The 18,995-nt window shown below is 38.0% G+C and overlaps 1 protein-coding gene across 1 annotated transcript; it reads left to right on the top strand.

Annotated features, from left to right (window-relative positions):
- The first annotated feature begins 26 nt into the window (after positions 1-26).
- RBM11 (RNA binding motif protein 11) lies at positions 27-18,750 on the top strand. The gene is made up of 5 exons (XM_042903147.1): positions 27-204; positions 4,001-4,163; positions 5,509-5,581; positions 15,815-15,911; positions 17,652-18,750. The coding sequence occupies exons 1-5, from the start codon at positions 109-111 to the stop codon at positions 17,934-17,936; spliced, it is 714 nt and encodes a 237-aa protein (XP_042759081.1). The 5' UTR covers positions 27-108; the 3' UTR covers positions 17,937-18,750.
- Positions 18,751-18,995: the final 245 nt, after the last annotated feature.

Genomic DNA, 18,995 nt, shown 5'->3' with positions numbered 1-18,995 from the left:
GCGCGCTCCCGTCGTCCGCCCGACTCCCCTAGTCCGAGCGGCGCAGTAACACGGCGAGAGGGGGCGGGGTCTGGGTGCCTCCTCTATCCTCGGCCCGAGACCGGAGGGATGTTCCCTGCTCAGGAGGAGGCCGACAGGACGGTGTTTGTGGGGAATTTAGAGGCCCGAGTACGGGAAGAGATTCTTTACGAGCTGTTCCTTCAGGTACCGTCTGCGGGGGGCGGCGGAGGGGCGGGGAGCGTCAAGCCGGAAGCGCAACCCGAGGGGCGGGGCACACCTGGACCACCCGGTGCCCGGCCCCCTTCCCGCCCCATCCTGAGCCTAGGTTTATAGTTTAGTTCCGTTTGGGCGCACCTGTCCCTACGTGAGCAGCTGGCATTGAAGTGATATCATGTGCGTCCTATCGCCGTCCCCACTGTACAGTTCTGCGGGTAGGGGGTGACTTGGCTCCCCCCAGCGCCCAGCCCTGAGTGAGGGCTTCCCAGAAACTGCCTGGGCCTTGAGTATCTTGGGCAAAACAGAAAACAGCCCTGTCACTGACTTCCTTCAGGCAATAAGCACCCTCACGCCTTACATCCAGCGAAATGAGAGGTATAGATTTTAAAATGTTGCCCTATACATTACTTATGCCCCCAAGCCCTTTTATATGGAGGGTATTTTTACTCCAGTATGGCAAATGAAATTTAGTGATTTGGACAGCCGCATCATAGCTGACCAATTGATTCCTTGGGAAGCTCCCTCCCTGTATTTCATACCAAGAGGACCTTCTGGAAACTTTTTGAGACCTAGGACTTCCATGACTAAGCCTCCTCTGTCTCCTCTAAACACTCACCTATTATATACATGTAGGTGTCACTTGCTAAAGAGATATCTTCATCCAGCTATTTAACTGTTTAACATTTATTTATTTTTGAGACAGAGAGAGACAGAGCATGAATGGGGGAGGGGCAGAGAGAGAGGGAGACACAGAATCCGAAACAGACCCCAGGCTCTGAGCTGTCAGCACAGAGCCGGACGCGGGGCTGGAACTCATGGACGGTGAGATCATGACCTGAGCCGAAGTCGGACGCTTAACCGACCAAGCCACCCAGGCGCCCCTATCTAACTGTTTAATGGTACAAAAATTACATGGCAAACACAAAGTAAGATGCTGAGCATACAAATTTAAGAGATAGGCCTTGGTTTTTCTAAAAGGGAAAATTTTAAATTAAATTTTTGATTTAAGATAATCTACAAAAGAGGGGGATATGTAATATAGCGTAGTTGTTTGACTCTGATGTCAGCAAAGTGACACTGGGCAAGTAAATGAATATCTCAGTACTTCAGTTTCCTTAAATGTCAAATGGTAGTAATAGCATCTACAGTATGATGTGGTGTGAAGGTTAAATAAATTAATCCAGGTAAAACAGTTAGAATTGAGCCTGGCACTTGTAAGCGTTTGCTGCTGCAAACTACTGCTACTACTGATAGTATTACTATTACTACTAACATCAAGAGAAATCAAGAAAGAATGACTTCTCTCTGTCCTAATAAGGGCAAGTTCCAAGGGAGACTATAGCAAAACTAAATTTCTAGGACTAAGTATGAGTACCGGTGGTGAAAAGGGTTCTTGATATAGTTTCTGAAAAGCCCTAACTTTGTCTCTGTCTACTGCTAATTATAGATACACACAATTTGGTAGAGAGAATTCCCTCCCCACCCCAGGAACATAAAACTTGTTATTATTTGAAAAATATTGTTGATCTTAAGACTTTTATGCTTATTCTAATATGCCCTCTTAAAAAGATACTTAAGTTTAAAAAGTTTAAAAAACTGGCCTTTTTTAATCTGTTCTGATAGTTTCCTATAGTTATTTCCCCAAATATCATTTGAAACTTACGACTCTAACTAAAAGAAAAAAAAATTTTTAAGACAAAAAAAAAAAAAAGAAAGAAAGGGAGGGAGGGAAGGAGGAAGGAAGAAAGGAAGGAAAACAGAAAGAAGCCTTATAGTTGTTTTCCCGTGAAGCCTTCTTTAATGATGAGCTTCCAAAAAGAAGGCGGGGAGTTGGTAAAGGGGTTGGGGATAATCATGAAGGCCCCATGCACTTACATTATTTCTAGTCAGCATGGCCTGGATCCATCTATTTATATACATATATATGTATATATTATATTATATTATATTATATTATATTATATTATATTATAATGTAATACATAAATTATATACAAATATATAAAATTTTCTCATTTTTTATAATTTCGCCATTAGAGATCAGGCAACCAAGCATATGTTTTTATTTTTGCCCTGGTCCTTCTGTATTCTGGAAGGATTTGCTAAAGTGAGGTATCTTTTAAAAAGGCTTTTTAAAAAACATAACCTTAGTCTTTTTTTTTTAATTTTTTTTTTTAACGTTTATTTATTTTTGAGACAGAGAGAGACAGAGCATGAATGGGGGAGGGTCAGAGAGAGAGGGAGATACAGAATCTGAAGCAGGCTCCAGGCTCTGGGCCATCATCAGCCCAGAGCCCGACGCGGGGCTCGAACCCACGGACTGTGAGATCGTGACCTGAGCCGAAGTCAGACGCTTAACCGACTGAGCCACCCAGGCGCCCCATAACCTTAGTCTTTAAAAAGATTGAAAGGTGATGGGATTGTTGCTATGAGCAAATCTTGTTGAAATTTATCTTTAAAAGTGCTTTGGTATATCTTTGAATTTGTGAAATTCAAAGCATTTAAGCATATTCTGTTCATTTGTGATTTTATATATAATATCTGTAGAAGAACAATACTGATTAAAATTGATTTTATTTTATTACTGTGTATTTATCCTTTTACTAGTTTTTTTTTTAATTTCTCATTATCCTTTGATGTGAGAAAATCAGGTTTAATATTTTTGTACTTTTGACTAAGAAATACTGAAGTAAAGATGTGGGGGAGAAAGATAATGAATGCAGTTTCAAATGTGTTGAGTCTGAAGTACAGTCACACAGAGGTCTCTAGGAGTCATGAGTATAACAAATAGATTTGTTGGTGAAGTGGTCCTTGAAGTCAGAGGGAAGGATGAGCTAGTCCCTGGGAAAGCAGAAAATGAAAAAAAAGAAAGACTGAATCTTAAAATATAGTATAATTTTAAAGATAATAGTTAACATTTTTCTTTAAAGGCAGTTTATGTATCCAACTCTACAGAGAAAAGTAATCAATCATTAATATACAATTAAAAAGTATGAACCATTTGCCATTAAATCTTGTTTATAAATCTTTGTGTGTACTACCTGTAACACTTATAATGGGGGAGATGTAAGTTTTTAGTTTTAATTAACACTTTTTTATAATATTTGCATCTACTTTTTAACTCTGTTTTGCTAATTATAGGTTTTACTATAAATACAATCTGAATATTTTAAATTTATTTTATCCCACTTTAGCAATACACAATGGAATAATATTCACCCATTGTTGGATTTGGAATCTTTCTAATCTTTCATTCATATAAATAGTGCACCTACTTAAAAGTTTTAAAGATATTACAACTTTTTCTTTGGAAATATTTACCAAATAGGATTATTAGCTCAAAACACATGATAAATTTAGTTTCTCTTGTAAAAATGTTTAATCTTGACAAAAGAAATTAGGCTCAATAGAATATTAACACTTTTTTTAGGATCACTCAAATAACATTAGGTTGGTGATTTCAATTTATTTTTGAGTTTACACAGTTAATATGTATGGAGAAAAGTAGTATTTCATTCTTAGATTTAAATGCTCTCTACATTGTTTTGTTAAGCCTAACAGAGGGTTTTCTGTTCCTAATACTACAAATGTTTCCTTGATCAGCCAAAAAATACCAGAAAGTGTGATGAAATATTACTGTTAGTAAAATGTATTATTTGCAGAACTACATAAAGCTATTATTGCTAACAAATTTTTTTAACTTTGAAGTTGAATATACTTGATTTATCTGAATGTAAAAAAAATCTTTAGATTTATGAGAAAATAATTTTTAAGTTTCTTATAGGCTGGGCCATTAACCAAAGTGACTATATGCAAAGACAGAGAAGGAAAGCCGAAGTCTTTTGGATTTGTCTGCTTTAAACACCCTGAATCAGTGTCTTATGCCATAGCTTTGCTGAATGGAATTCGTTTATATGGAAGACCAATTAATGTACAGTATCGATTTGGTAGGTCTTGCCATCGATGAATCTTCCAAGTGTGTTTTGTTGATGGTGTTGTTCTCAGAGGTGTAAATATTGTGTGTTCTATATGATGTATAGGGCCCTTGTGGTCTCTGTTAAATTTTCTCAAAATACATGTGGACATTGAAAATGTTATATGACTAATTAGTATTGCCAACTCTATAGCACTTTTTTCTATATGAAAATTTAAAATGTTCTATCTTAGTACCAGCCAGAAGGTAGCTACGATATTGCTATTTGCTGTTTTAAATTAAGCAAATCTAAATGAACTGCGGACACACAGCTCTAGCCTTTATACAGCAAGGCTATTTGCTAATCTTCTCGTCAGTGCTAATGTATGGTGTCAAATACCTACTATTTGGAAGGTATAGTGAGTGTCTTAGTCATTCTTCTGGGAAAACCATGCTCTACATATTGCCTAGATCAAAGTCCCTGCAAGAGCAGCTGGCTGAAAGTGGCTGCAGAGTGACCCTCAGTAACTGGAGGAAAGCTTCCTGACGTGAATGACCTCAAATGCCTTCTCCTGCATACTCCCCAACAACTGGTTAAATACCAGGGAACACTGTGCTACTGCTCTACCTCTTTAATGCTTTGAGGGACTGATAGAGGCAATGCTTATGCTCATGGTGCAGGGCTTGGGATGCTTATGTTTCCTCCCTCCCCAGATTATTCAAGGATATTGATGTATTCCTTGTTTGTTTTTTATTCCTCTCATTATACTAAAAATGAATAAGAATAAGAAAACAATACCTCATTGCAAAGGAAAAGGGTTTCTCCTTGTGTTTCTTTCTTTTATTTATTTTGTTAATGTTTTCTCAAAGCTAATTAGCTGTATAATGCTCTCAAGTACTTTCTGGTTAACTCACAAGGACTGGTAAAATGGGCCACGACATAGTATGTTCTGACACATCCCAGCCAGCTGCTCAGCATCCTAAGGTTGCATCCGCTTTTGCCAGTGCGGGTTGGAGAACTCATGCATTCTACAAAGGATGCAAATAACGCAAATGTTTGCCATTGTTAGTCTACAGGCATGTAGAACAATACAACATCAGGGACCTTATGGTCCCATATCAGTATCATTTTTCTGTATAGCCATTACTTTGGACAAATCTTGGTTGTAATTCATTCATTTGCAGTGATGTAAATAATTTATAAATATAACTTGGGAGATCAAAGATATATTTGGGTATCTTAATTATATGATTGAGGAATTTTAACCAGTGCTAAATCCTTTCAGGTTTCGAGTTTCTGTATGGCTTAATGTTAGAACTCAAAAAAAAAAAAAAAAAACCGTACCATTAAGTAATCAATTGTTCTATTTCTTCCATAGGGAGCTCTCGCTCTTCTGAACCAGCCAACCAAAGTTTCGAGAGCTGTGTTAAGATAAATTCACACAGCTACAGGTAATTAAAAATATTTTTTTTCAAAAAGGTAAAGCAAATAAATGTGTTCTTATACCAGCAGTAGTTTTTATATATACTGGACTATTGTAAAACCTTACTATTTAGACATAGGATACAATTAAGCAATTCACTTTTTTTCTGAAACCATGAAAAGTGACAAAATATTTTCATTTAAAGTGGGGTTTTAATATTTTCATCAGTAGGTGGGAGAGATTTATGTTTCTAGTGTTCTTTATGGTTTACCTTGTGCCTGTCATAGTTGTTAAATTACTTAAGCATCCAAGGTGTCATTGTGATGATCACAGAGATACCATTATCCATATTTTATATTTGAATAAATTGAAATGCAAACGTTAACTAATTTTTAAGGTCATGAAGATGAAAAAGTGGTAGTGGCTAGTCTTGAAATAAAGCCTTCTGCCATTAAGCCATTCTGTTATTTATTTTACTACTTTTTAGAACTTCCCTATTGTAATTTTCCAAATATTCTAAAATTTTGCATTGGCTGATTTTTCGATGCAACGTTAGCCTCTAAGGACATTGTCAGGCAAGCTATCCCAGAGGTCATGGAACAGAAGGACTCTCAAACTGAATTAAGATGTTTGAGTCACACTGTTTATTAAACCAATTTAAAAGACACAGTGAAAAGCAACAGGAAAGATACTGGATAGGTTAGCACACTTAAGCAGTGGGTACAAGTGGGCCGAAGGACCAGCGTACCGCGTTCTGGTTACACTAATATTCATGCACCGTTTTTCGCTCTGCTGCATCAGCCTTCCTCACTGCTAGTGTGCTTCTGAGAACTAGAGTTGAGGTTCAATAAGGATATCCATTCAGATGGAATATTCCCAGAATTTTCCTTCTCAAAGAGGGTCAGGGGCAAATACACCTGGCCACACAAGTAACTTGTTGGTTAGTCTGCTAGATGCCCCCAGGTTTATCTGAGTTTCTGAGGCAGAGCAAAGATAAGAGAAGCAACATAATTGTTAGCCCAGGGGTGACATGATGAGGACATGGTGTTTCTTTCCCTTTCTGTCCATAAGTAACGTTCTTACTTATTCCATCCTATATTCTGTTGAATCTATCTATAGCATGTCTGGCAGGATACTAACTTATTTCCTATCTATATTTAATATATATTATAAATTCTGCTTTTATCTCCCAAGTGATTTGCTTATTCTATCTCTAACCCAGCTTCATCACTGTTCCATAAACCACCAGCTTACTTAGAGTCTATTACAAACATTTCATCCATCTTGTTTGTTTTTGCCTTCTGCAGCAGAACTGAATATTCTCAAGTAAACTAGCTGTAGCCGAAACTCCTGTCTCTCTGAGGCATAAGGCAGTGCCTCTTAGGACTGACAATTACACAGGCTTATCTGTAGTAAAACTATTTCATCCCAAATAAAACACAGTGTGCTTCACATCATCTTTCTTCCCAGCATTTCTGTATCAGGGACATTAGAAGTTAAAAAGTAGGTGCTGACATCAAATTGCCTGAATTTGAATTCTGCTTTTACCACTGTTTTAATGTTATGACCTTGAACAGGTTATTTCACCACACCATAACCTGTCTTTAAAATGAGGATAAAGGGCGCATAGGTGACTCAGTCAGTTAAGCATCCAACTCTTGGTTTCAGGTCAGGTCATGATCTCACGGTTCATGAGTTCGAGCCCCGTGTCGGGCTCTGCACTGACAGTGTGGAACCTACTTGGGATTCTCTCTCTCACTCTCTCTCTGCCCCTCCCCTGCTCATTCTCTCCCTCTCTCTCTCTCTCTCTCTCAAAATAAATAAATAAACTTAAAATAAAACAAAGATAATACCTCAGAGATTATTATGAGAATCAAATTTTGTAATAAATGCAATGTATTTAAAATACTGGACACATAGCAAGTATTCAGTGAACACTTTCAGCCAGTGTTATCAAAAAGGAGAGAGTAATTAACTGTGTTGGTAGGGGAAGTGCTATAGACTCCTGAATTGAGCTATATATTTAATATGAGAGTTTCCCCTCTTCTCGTGGTAAAATATACCTCTTTTTTCTCAGGAATTAGGAAGGAACAAGTTATTGCTACGATTTGAGCAGAGGTAGAAAGACAAGACAAACCCTATAAGATGTTAACATAACTCTTGTATTCTGTACTTACATTTTACAAACTAACTCATCACAAATTCTAGGGTAGAAAGTCAGAATTATAAGTATATTCCATAATACTACACTTCATCGGTAGTAGTACCTTATCTTCTAGTTATTTGTTATATCATAAAGGAAGAATGAGAATAGGCTATAGTAATGTCCAGAGAAAAGTGGTGTACATGTCAAACCCTTCATCTTTCACTGGTCTTTCTTGGAAAAGGGTTTTTGTGCTTCTATTGATTGCCTCTCATACCTTCTGTTTTTAATAAATAGTTCCTGAATTAGTTTGTTAAAGCTGTCATAACAAAGTACCACAAACAGGTACTTAAACAACAGAAATATTTTGTCTCACAGTTCTGAAGGCTAGGAGCCCAAGATCAAGGTGCCCACAGAGTTAGTTCCTTCTGAGGGCTGTGAGAAAGAGTCTGTTCTGTGTCTCTCCCTTAGCATCTCCTGGTTATTTGGCAATATTTGATATTCCTTAGTTTATAGACCCATCACCTATATCTCTGCCTTCATCTTCATATGGTGTTTTCCCTGTGTGCACCCATCTCTAAATTTCCCCCTTTTATAAAGACACCAGTCCTGGGGCACCTGGGTGGCTCAGTCAGTTAAGCGTCCAACTCTTGATCTCAGCTCAGGTCATGATCTTACAGTTCATGAACTTGAGCCCCGCATCAGCGTCTGCACATGACAGCACGGAGGCTGCTTGGGATTCTGTCTCTCCTTCTCTCTGCCTCCCCCTCCCCCCAGTCTCTCATTCTCTCTCTCAAAATAAATAAATAAATAAACATTTAAAAAAATAAAAATACAAAAATAAAGACACCAGTCCTATTGGATTAGCGGCTCATGCTACTCTAGTATGACCTCCTCTTGATTATATCTGCAACAATCCTATTTCCAAATAAGGTCGCATTCTGAGGTATAGGGGGTTAGGATTTCAAAATAATAAATTTGGAGGTGACAGTTTAGCTCATAACCCTTCCCAATTTACATGCAATTCTTCTATGTAGACAACTGTGCATGCCCAGATACTCACATAGGAAGGATCGTGGTTTTAGAGAATCTGTAATTGCTTTCATGATGGTGCTAATTTCACTATTTCTGCTACTGAGGTCATATCTTCCCTACTCTAGAATTTCATTGCACTTTCCATTTGTTTCTTTACTATTGCTTGTTCTATACACATGTTCTGGTCTTTGCACCTTGTCTCTAAATCAGGCTATTATATTCCCCCCCCCCACCGAAAAATCTTTCATCCTTCACATCCTTACTTCCCATACACTTCCTCTTTTATAACTGACAGCTGTCTAATTCCTTCCTTGATGAAATTTACTCTTCTCTGGTTTTTGCAATACTGTCACCGCTTATAAATGGGATCTCTGCCTATCCATCTAACTGCTCCTGTCATTCACCTGTCCTCATTTTTGCCTTTACCTGCCTGTGTTAGTTTTTTTAATATGAAATTTATTGTCAAATTGGTTTCCATATGACACCCAGTGCTCATCTCAACAGGTGCCCTCCTCAGTGCCCATCACCCACCCTCCCCTCCCTCCTATCCCCCATCAACCTCACTTTATTCTCAGTTTTTAAGAGACTCTTATGGTTTGGCTCCTCCCCTCTCTAACTTTTTTTTTCCCTTCCCCTCCCCCATGGTCTTCTGTTAAGTTTCTCAGAATCCACATACGAGTGAAAACATATGGTATCTGTCTTTCTCTATATGACTTGTTTCACTTACCATAACACTCTCCAGTTCCATCCATGTTGCTACAAAAGGCCATATTTCATTCTTTCTCATTGCCAAGTAGTATTCCATTGTGTATATAAACCACAATTTCTTTATCCATTCATCAGTTAATGGACATTTAGGCTCTTTCCATAATTTGGCTATTGTTGAAAGCGCTGCTATAAACATTGGGGTACAAGTCTCCCTATGCATCAGCACTCCTGTATCCCTTGGGTAAATTCCTAGCAGTGCAATTGCTGGGTCATAGGGTAGATCTATTGTTAATTTTTTGAGGAACTTCCACACTGGTTTCCAGAGCGGCTGTACCAGTTTGCATTCCCACCAATAGTACAAGAGGGTTCCCGTTTCTCCACATCCTCTCCAGCATGTATAGTCTCCTGATTTGTTCATTTCAGCCACTCTGACTGACGTGAGGTGGTATCTGAATGTGGTTTTGATTTGTATTTCCCTGATGAGGAGCGACGTTGAGCATCTTTTCATGTGCCTGTTGGCCATCTGGAAATCTTCTTTAGAGAAATGTCTGCTCATGTCTTCTGCCCATTTCTTCACTGGATTGTTTTTCAGGTGTGGAGTTTGGTGAGTTATTTATAGATTTTGGATACTAGCCCTTTGTCTGATATGTCATTTGCAAATATCTTTTCCCATTCCATCGGTTGCCTTTTAGTTTTGTTGATTGTTTCCTTTGCAGTGAAGAAGCTTTTTATCTTGATGAGGTCCCAATAGTTCATTTTTGCTTTTAATTCCCTTGCCTTTGGAGATGTGTCAAGTAAGAAATTGCTGCGGCTGAGGTCAGAGAGGTTTTTCCTGCTTTCTCCTCTAGGCTTTTGATGGTTTTCTGTCTCACATTCAGGTCCTTCATCAATTTTGAGTTTATTTTTTGTGAATTGTGTAAGAAAGTGGTCTAGTTTCATTCTTCTGCATGTTGCTGTCCAGTTCTCCCAGCACCATTTGTTAAAGAAACTGTCTTTTTTCCATTGGATATTCTTTCCTGCTTTGTCAAAAATTAGTTGGCCATAAATTTGTGTATGCAATTCTGGGGTTTCTATTCTATTCCATTGGTCAGTGTGTCTGTTTTGTGCCAATACCATGCTGTCTTGATGATTACAGCTTTGTAGTAGAGGCTAAAGTCTGGGATTGTGATGCCTCCCACTTTGGTCTTCTTCTTCAAAATTACTTTGGCTATTCGGGGTCTTTTGTGGTTCCATACAAATTTTAGGATTGCTTGTTCTAGCTTTGAGAAGAATGCTGGTGCAGTTTTGATTGGGATTGCATTGAATGTGTAGATTGCTTTCAGTAGCATTGACATTTTAACAATATTTATTCTTCCAATCCATGAGTATGGAATGTTTTCCCATTTCTTTGTTATCTTCTTCAATTTCCTTTGTAAGCTGTCTATAGTTTTCAGCATACAGATCTTTTACATCTTTAGTTAGGTTTATTCCTAGGTATTTTATGCTTCTTGGTGCAATTGTGAATGGGATCAGTTTCTTTATTTGTCTTTCTGTTGCTTCATTATTAGTGTATAAGAATGCAACTGATTTCTGTACATTAAATTTGTATCCTGTGACTTTGCTGAATTCATGTATCGGTTCTAGCAGACTTTTGTAGAGTCTATTGGGTTTTCCATGTATAATATCATGTCATCTGCAACAAGTGAAAGCTTGACTTCATCTTTACCAATTTTGATGCCTTTGATTTCCTTTTGTTGTCTGATTGCTGACACTAGAACTTCCAACCCTATGTTAAACAATAGCAGTGAGAGTGGACATCCCTGTCGTGTTCCTGATCTCAGGGAGAAAGCTCTCAGTTTTTCCCTATTGAGGATGATATTAGCTGTGGGCTTTTCATAAATGGCTTTTATGATGTTTAAGTATGTTCCTTCTATCTCGACTTTCTCAAGGGTTTTTATTAAGAAAGTATGCTGAATTTTGTCAAATGCTTTTTCTGCATCAATTGACAGGATCATATGGTTCTTATTTTTTCTTTTATTAATGTTATGTATCACATTGATTGATTTGCGAATGTTGAACCAGTCCTGCAGCCCAAGAATGAATCCCACTTGATCATGGTGAATAATTCTTTTTATACGCTGTTGAATTCGATTTGCTAGTATCTTATTGAGAATTTTTGCATCCATATTCATCAGGGATATTGGCCTGTAGTTCTCTTTTTTGCTGGGTCTCTATCTGGTTTGGGGATCAGAGTAATGCTGGCTTCATAGAATGAGTCTGGAAGTTTTCCTTCCCTTTCTATTTTTTGGAACAGCTTGAGGAGGATAGGTATTATCTCTGCTTTAAATGTCTGGTAGAATTCCCCAGGGAAGCCATCTGGTCCTGGACTCTTATTTGTTGGGAGATTTTTGATAACTGATTCAATTTCTTTGCTGGTTATGGGTCTGTTCAAGTTTTCTATTTCTTCCTGTTTCAGTTTTGGAAGTGTGTGGGTGCTTAGGAATTTGTCCATTTCTTCCAGGTTGTCCAATTTGTTGGCATATAATTTTTTATAGTATTTCCTGATAATTGCTTGTATTTCTGACAGATTAGTTGTAATAATTCCATTGTCATTCGTGATTCTATCTATTTGGATCATCTCCCTTTTCTTTTTGAGAAACCTGGCTAGAGGTTTATCAATTTTGTTTATTTTTTCAAAAAACCAACTCTTGGTTTCATTGATCTGCTCTACAGCTTTTTAGATTCTATATTGTTTATTTCTGCTCTGATCTTTATTATTTATTTTCTTCTGCTGGGTTTGGGGTATCTTTGCTGTTCTGCTTCTATTTCCTTTAGGTGTGCTGTTAGATTTTGTATTTGGGATTTTTCTCGTTTCTTGAGATAGGCCTGGATTGCAATGTATTTTCATCTCAGGACTGCCTTCGCTGCATCCCAAAGTGTTTGGATTGTTGTATTTTCATTTGATTCCATTGGTTAAGCCATTCATTCTTTAGTAGGGTGTTCTTTAACCTCCATGCTTTTGGAGGTTTTCCAGACTTTTTCCTGTGGCTGATTTCAAGTTTCATAGCATTGTGGTCTGAAAGTGTGCATGGTATGATCTCAATTCTTTTATACTTATGAAGGGCTGTTTTGTGACCCAATATGTGATCTATCTTGGAGAATGTTCCATGTGCACTCAAGAAGAAAGTATATTCTGTTGCTTTGGGATGCAGATATATCTAAATATATCTGCCAAGTTCGTCTGGTCCACTGTATCATTCAGGGCCCTTGTTTCTTTATTGATCCTGTGTCTAGATGATCTATCCATTGTTGTAAGTGGGGTATTAAAAGTTCCCTGCAATTACCACATTCTTATCAATAAGATTGATTATGTTTGTGATTAATTGTTTTATATATTTGGGGGCTCCCATATTCGGCGCATAGACCTTTATAATTGCTAGCTCTTCCTGATGGATAGACCCTGTAATTATTATATAATACCCTTCTTCATCTCTTGTTACAGCCTGAAATTTAAAGTCTAGTTTGTCTGATATAAGTATGGCTATTCCAGCTTTCCTTTGACTTCCAGTAGCATGATAGTTCTGCATCCCCTCACTTTCAATCTGAAGGTGTCCTCAGGTCTAAAATGAGTCTCTTGTAGACAGCAAATAGATGGGTCTTGTTTTTTTATCCATTCTTATACCCTGTGTCTTTTGGTTGGAACATTTAGTCCATTTACATTCAGTGTTATTATTGAAAGTTATGGGTTTAGAGTCATTATGATGTCTGTAGTTTCATGCTTGTAGTGATGTCTCTGGTACTTTGTGGTCCTTGCAACATTTCACTCACAGAATTCCCCCTTAGGATCTCTTGTAGGGCTGGTTTAGTGGTGATGAATTCCTTCAGTTTTTGTTTCTTTGGGAAAACCTTTATCTCTCCTATTCTGAATGACAGACTTGCTTGATAAAGGATTCTCGGCTGCATATTTTTTCTGTTCATCACATTAAAGATTTCCTGCCATTCCTTTCTGGCCTGCCAAGTTTCAGTAGATAGGTCTGCTACTATTCTTATGTGTCTACCTTTGTAAGTTAGAGCCTGTTTATCCCTAGCTACTTTCAGAATTTTGTCTTTATCCTTGTATTTTGCCAGTTTCACTATGATATGTTGTGCAGAAGATCGATTCAAGTTATGTCTGAAGGGAGTTCTCTGTGCCTCTTGGATTTCAATGCCTTTTTCCTTCCCCAGATCAGGGAAGTTCTCAGCTATGATTTGTTCAAGTACACCTTCAGCCCCTTTCTCTCTCTCTTCTTCTTCTGGAATTCCTATGATATGGATATTGTTCCACTTGATTGCATCACTCAGTTCTCTAATTCTCCCCTCATACTCCTGGATTTTTTTATCTCTCTTTTTCTCAGCTTCCTCTTTTTCAATAATTTTATCTTCTAATTCACCTATTCTCTCCTCTGCCTCTTCAATCCATGCTATGGCCACTTCCATTTTATTTTGCACCTCATTTATATCATTTTTTTTAGCTCCACATGACTATTTCTTAGTCTTTTGATCTCTGTAGCAATAGATTCTCTGCTGTCCTGTATGTGTTTTTCAAGCCCAGCGATTAATTTCATGACTATTATTCTAAATTCTTGTTCTTTTATATTGCTTAAATTGTTTTTGATCAATTCATTAGCTGTCGCTACTTCCTGAAGTTTCTTTGAGGATAATTCTTCCATTTTGTCGTTTTGGGTAGTCCCTGTGGTGGCTCCGAACTGCAAGGCACTTCTCCTGTGCTGTTCGGAGTAACTTGTGTTGTTGGGCAGGGCCACAGTCAGACCCAATGCCTGCCCCTAGCCCACTGCTGGGGCCACAGTCAGACTGGTGTGTACCTTATCTTCCCCTCTCCCAGAGTCAGGACTCACTGTGGAGTGGTACGGCCCCTGTCTGGGCTACTTGCACACTGCCAGGCTTGTGGTGCTGCTTCGATGGGATCTGGCGTATTAGCCGGGGTGGATCTGCAAGGTGCATAGGGGCAGGAGGGGCAGGCTTAGCTCACTTTGACGTTGGTGGTCCCCTGCGGGAGGGGCCCTGCAGCACCTGGAGGGAGGCAGGCCTGTCGGAGGGATGGATCCACAGAAGCACAGCGTTGGGTGTTTGCAGGGTGCAAGCAAGTTCAGTGATGGGAACTGGTTCCCTTTGGAATTTTGGCTGGGGAATGAGAGAGGGAGAGGGCGCTTGCCAGTGCCTTTGTTCCCCTGCTGAGCTGAGCTCTGTCTTCCGGGGCTCAACAACTCTCCTGGCATCCTCTCGGCCTCCCCACTCTCCAAGAGCAGAGCTTTTGACTTATAACATTCCAGATGTTAAGTTCTGCTGGCTGTCAGAACTCATGGAGTCCAGCCCCTCCATTTTTGCAATTCAGACTCAGGGCTCTGCCCTGCCGGGCGGGCTGCCTGTCCACCGCCCTGGTTCCCTCCCACCAGTCCGTGTAGCATGCACTGCCTCTCTGTCCTTCCTACCTTCTTCCGTGGGCCTCTGTCTATGCTTGGCTCTGGAGTCCGTTCTGCTAGTCTTCTGATGGTTTTTTGGGCTATTTAGGCCGATGTGGGTGGAATCTAAGCGATCAGCAGGAGGAGGTGAGCCCAGCGTCCTCCTACGCCGCCATCCTCCCAGGTCCCAAAAACATGCCTGTGTTAGTTTTACCCTTTCTCCCAGCACATCTCTTTCCTAAGGATTAGTCGTGTTAGCATTAAAATTGTGGAATACTGAGGAGCAAGTAGCAAATGAAGGCTAGTTGTTCTAACATTGGAATTTATTAAACATCTTCATAGAAGCAAATATTACACTTACAAATGAAACTTTAGCTCACAACTGTTCTTGAATTAGGGATTTTTATTATCTTAATTCATGTGTGAAAGAAATCAGCAAACATGGCTTGATGGTAACATTAACAGTCCATTTAGGAAAGAGCATAATTTTTATAGTTAAACAGTGAAGATACCTTCCAAAATAAATTGAGGATAAATTCTATATTTCTTTCACTTTTTATATCTGTAGAAAATTAAATACATTCTTACTAATGACTAGCTTTGCTCTCTTCATATCTAAGTGTTCTTTTTCTTTGTACAAGTATAACATATTGAACATTTTCCTATCAGAAAGTCAGATGTGACTCTATATATTTAGATTTCAGTGTGTTAGTAATTAATAAGATATAAGGCACTATGAGGTCACTATTTTATCAGTATAATGTCTGAGCATTTGTATGTATATGTTTCAAGTTAATCTTAATCGAGTTGTCTTAGGGAAGCTTTGTTTTTTAATTACAAAGAGCTTTTATTATTTTTTTATTGTTTTTTAGAAAAAAAGGATATTTGTGTGTAAGAATTTTAACTGTTCATTAATTTTTCTTTTCCCTTCCCAAAGAAATGAAGAAGTTGTGGGCAGATCTTCCTTTCCCATGCAGTTTTTTCCAATTAATGGTGCAACTTTACCTCAAGAATATTTTTTCTTTCAGAAAATGGTAAGTTTGATATGCCTTTGGTTCAATGTATAATATAATACAGACTATGGTGGAACTTACGGTTCTCAAATCTCAACCTGGAATGAAGGCAGAGGCTGTCTTCTGCCCAGTGGTGGTCGGCTCTAACACAGGCATCTTCAGTCTCAAACTTAGTATCTGAGTAAGTGTGTCCATACAAAGCGGGTAGATGGTAGTGAGGATGCACTGTGGTCCAAGGAAAATTTGAATAGAGAGTTCTCATTTAAATTTAATTTAATTTAGGTTCTCAGTTGGTAGAGTGACCTGCATTATTTCCAAAGGCTCTCAAAAATGTAGTTCCAGCCTAGAAATTATTAGTATGGTCACAATAAGTTAAAGGGGAACTTAGGAAAATATTTTTCTTTTAACTCTTCATTTTATGCCTAACAAAACTGAGGGATACAAATAGGCCCAAGACAGCTTGTCAGTGACAGATGTGGGATTGTAACACAAGTAGTGTGATTCACAGGTTGTGATTTTTTTTTAAATACCCAACATATATGTGAGCTTCAGATGTTTCAGATAGGCATTTTCATTTTGCAAACATAAGGAACATCGAGAATTGAACTTCTGGAAAAAATTTTTCTTAGTTACAGTGAGATATTAACAGACAACTAGTTCTCATTCAAAACTGTCAATACCCTTCTTCCTACATGTCATGTTGTTGGTAGAGATGAGAAACATACACACCCATGCATGTACTCACACACACAAGTTCATTTTGTCTCTATTAATCTTTCATCTACTTTGTGTAGTTAGAAATTTGAATTAAAAACAAGAAAGTGTCTATCTTAATAGTGGACAAACATGCTCTATCATACGGTGGCCATTAGCCGCATGTGAGAATAAGGAGCTGAGTTTTAATTTTACTTAATTTTAATTTTTATTAAAATTTAAAAACAGATACTCAGTTCAGTTATTAGAATATTTTTTAAATTTTTTTAATGTTTATTTTTGAAGGAGAGAGAGTCAGAGCATGAGCAGGGGAAGGGCATAGAGAGAGGGGGACACAGAATCCGAAGCAGGCTCCAGGCTCTGAGCCATCAGCACAGGGCCTGACGTGGGGCTCGAACCCGCAAACCGGGAGATCATGATCTGAGCCGAAGTCGGACGCTTAACCGACTGAACCACTCAGGCGCCCTCAGTTATTAGAATATTTTTAAGAATATTTGAAACCTTGAGTATGTGAATCTCCTTTTTCAAATGTAAATTTTGGATAATCTAAATTCAGATCAAGTATTGTCTGTGCAAATGTAGCATCTTAATTGAGACATGCTATAAGTATAACATGCACACCAAATTTTAAAGACTTGGTATGGAAAAGGGAAAGTAAAAAAGCTCATTAATAATTCTTATATTATTCACATGTTCAAATGACAGTATTTGGGATATTTTGGGATAAATAAAATACGTTATTAATATTAGAAACAGTATTATAAACAAAATATTTTATTTTCCTATTGTAGCTACTAGAAAATGTAAAACTGTATCTGTGGCTTGTACTGTATTTCTGTAAGGCAGCACTAATCTGTATTGTAATAAGGCATATACTACCTTCAATCTTCACATTAACCATTTAAGGAAACTACCACATTCCTGTTTTGAAAAGTCACTGTCCTTCTAACACGTGGTTTAGTTTGCTCGTAGTTATTTGTAACTGTTAACTTTTTTTAAACGTTTTGGGCTTGTTTTGGTAGAAGATTATCTTCTTTTTCACGGCAGTGGCACGCGTATAACCCAGCACTGCAGCTTCCGTACTACGAGGTGACGGCACCGCTTCCCAGTAGCACGGCCATGTCTTCTCCCCTAAACTGTGTTCCAGATCTAGAGGCTGGACCCAGCTCTTACGAATGGACTCACCAACAGCCCAGTGAACCTGACCTCCATCAGACGAATAAACGAAAGAGGCAAAAACAAACCAGTGACAGTGACAGTAGCACAGAAAATAATAGAGGAAATGAATATAGCCAAAAGTTCCGAAAGTGTAAGAAAAAGAAAAGATATTAGGGATTATGTTCAAATGAAATTTGTCTATACTGCTCTTCATTTTCTTTAAAAAAACAAAAACAAAAACACAAACAACGTGTATTCTCCTAAATGACCAGTTTCGTGGCTTTCTTGTGCTGTTTGAAATATATAATAATATGACATCTGATTTCCTGTTAATTGACAAAAATTTTTGTCTTGAATGACAAAAACTTAAAAATAATATAATGTAGTACTTTTTGTATTTGTAATAGTATTTTTGACACATTGTCAACAAGAAATACGCTTTGAGTTATTATATTTTAGTACTGATGATGGCATTGCACTAACTTCTCAATCAGAAGTCACTTCCTGAGCACTTGTGGATAAGGCACCCTGCTCTCCAAGACTGTTGCCTATATGGAGCGGTGGATTTTCTGAATGAAAACTAGTGTAAATATTTAGGAGTTGCATGTTGTTCCTAACAAAGATGGAAAAGCAGGCTTTAGTTTCCTTTGTGAACAACATTTTATCTTTTATGTCTAAATATGGTGTTTCTGAGCCTTACTCTCCTGCAGCTTTATGTCATAAAATGAGGATACCAAAGGAAAGCTTATCATGGGACTAGTTTTTAGATCCTTCCCTTTTTACGTGACTGTATAGAAATAGGAATGCCTGCCTCTTTACTTCTCGCTTAATTGTAGTTCATGAAAATTAGCTATGACAGTATTACCCAACCTCTTTTGTCAGCTGGGTTTGATATAGTATATTTGACATACTTAAATCTTGATAATGAACAATAAATAGAATGATACTTCATTAATGTATGATATTTAATATTTATTATGAAATCATATTTCTTGTCTCTGGTTCATTTATTTTATTTTTTATTTTAGAGAGAGAATGGGAGCAGGGGAGAGGGACAGAGGGGGAGAGAGAGAGAGAGAGGGGCTCTGGATTTCCGTAGAAATTATATTTTAATGCAGAAAGTTCAAAGGACATCTTTTTTACAAAGGATGCTTCTGTACCTCAAGCCTGAGAAAGTTCAGTGAACACAACTTCTCTGGTTTGCATTAAGTGAGATTTCTGAAGTTGACAGTG

Source organism: Panthera leo, chromosome C2 (genome assembly GCF_018350215.1).
Source record: "Panthera leo isolate Ple1 chromosome C2, P.leo_Ple1_pat1.1, whole genome shotgun sequence".
NCBI lineage: Eukaryota > Metazoa > Chordata > Mammalia > Carnivora > Felidae > Panthera > Panthera leo.
This window is presented reverse-complemented; position numbering and strand designations above follow the sequence as displayed.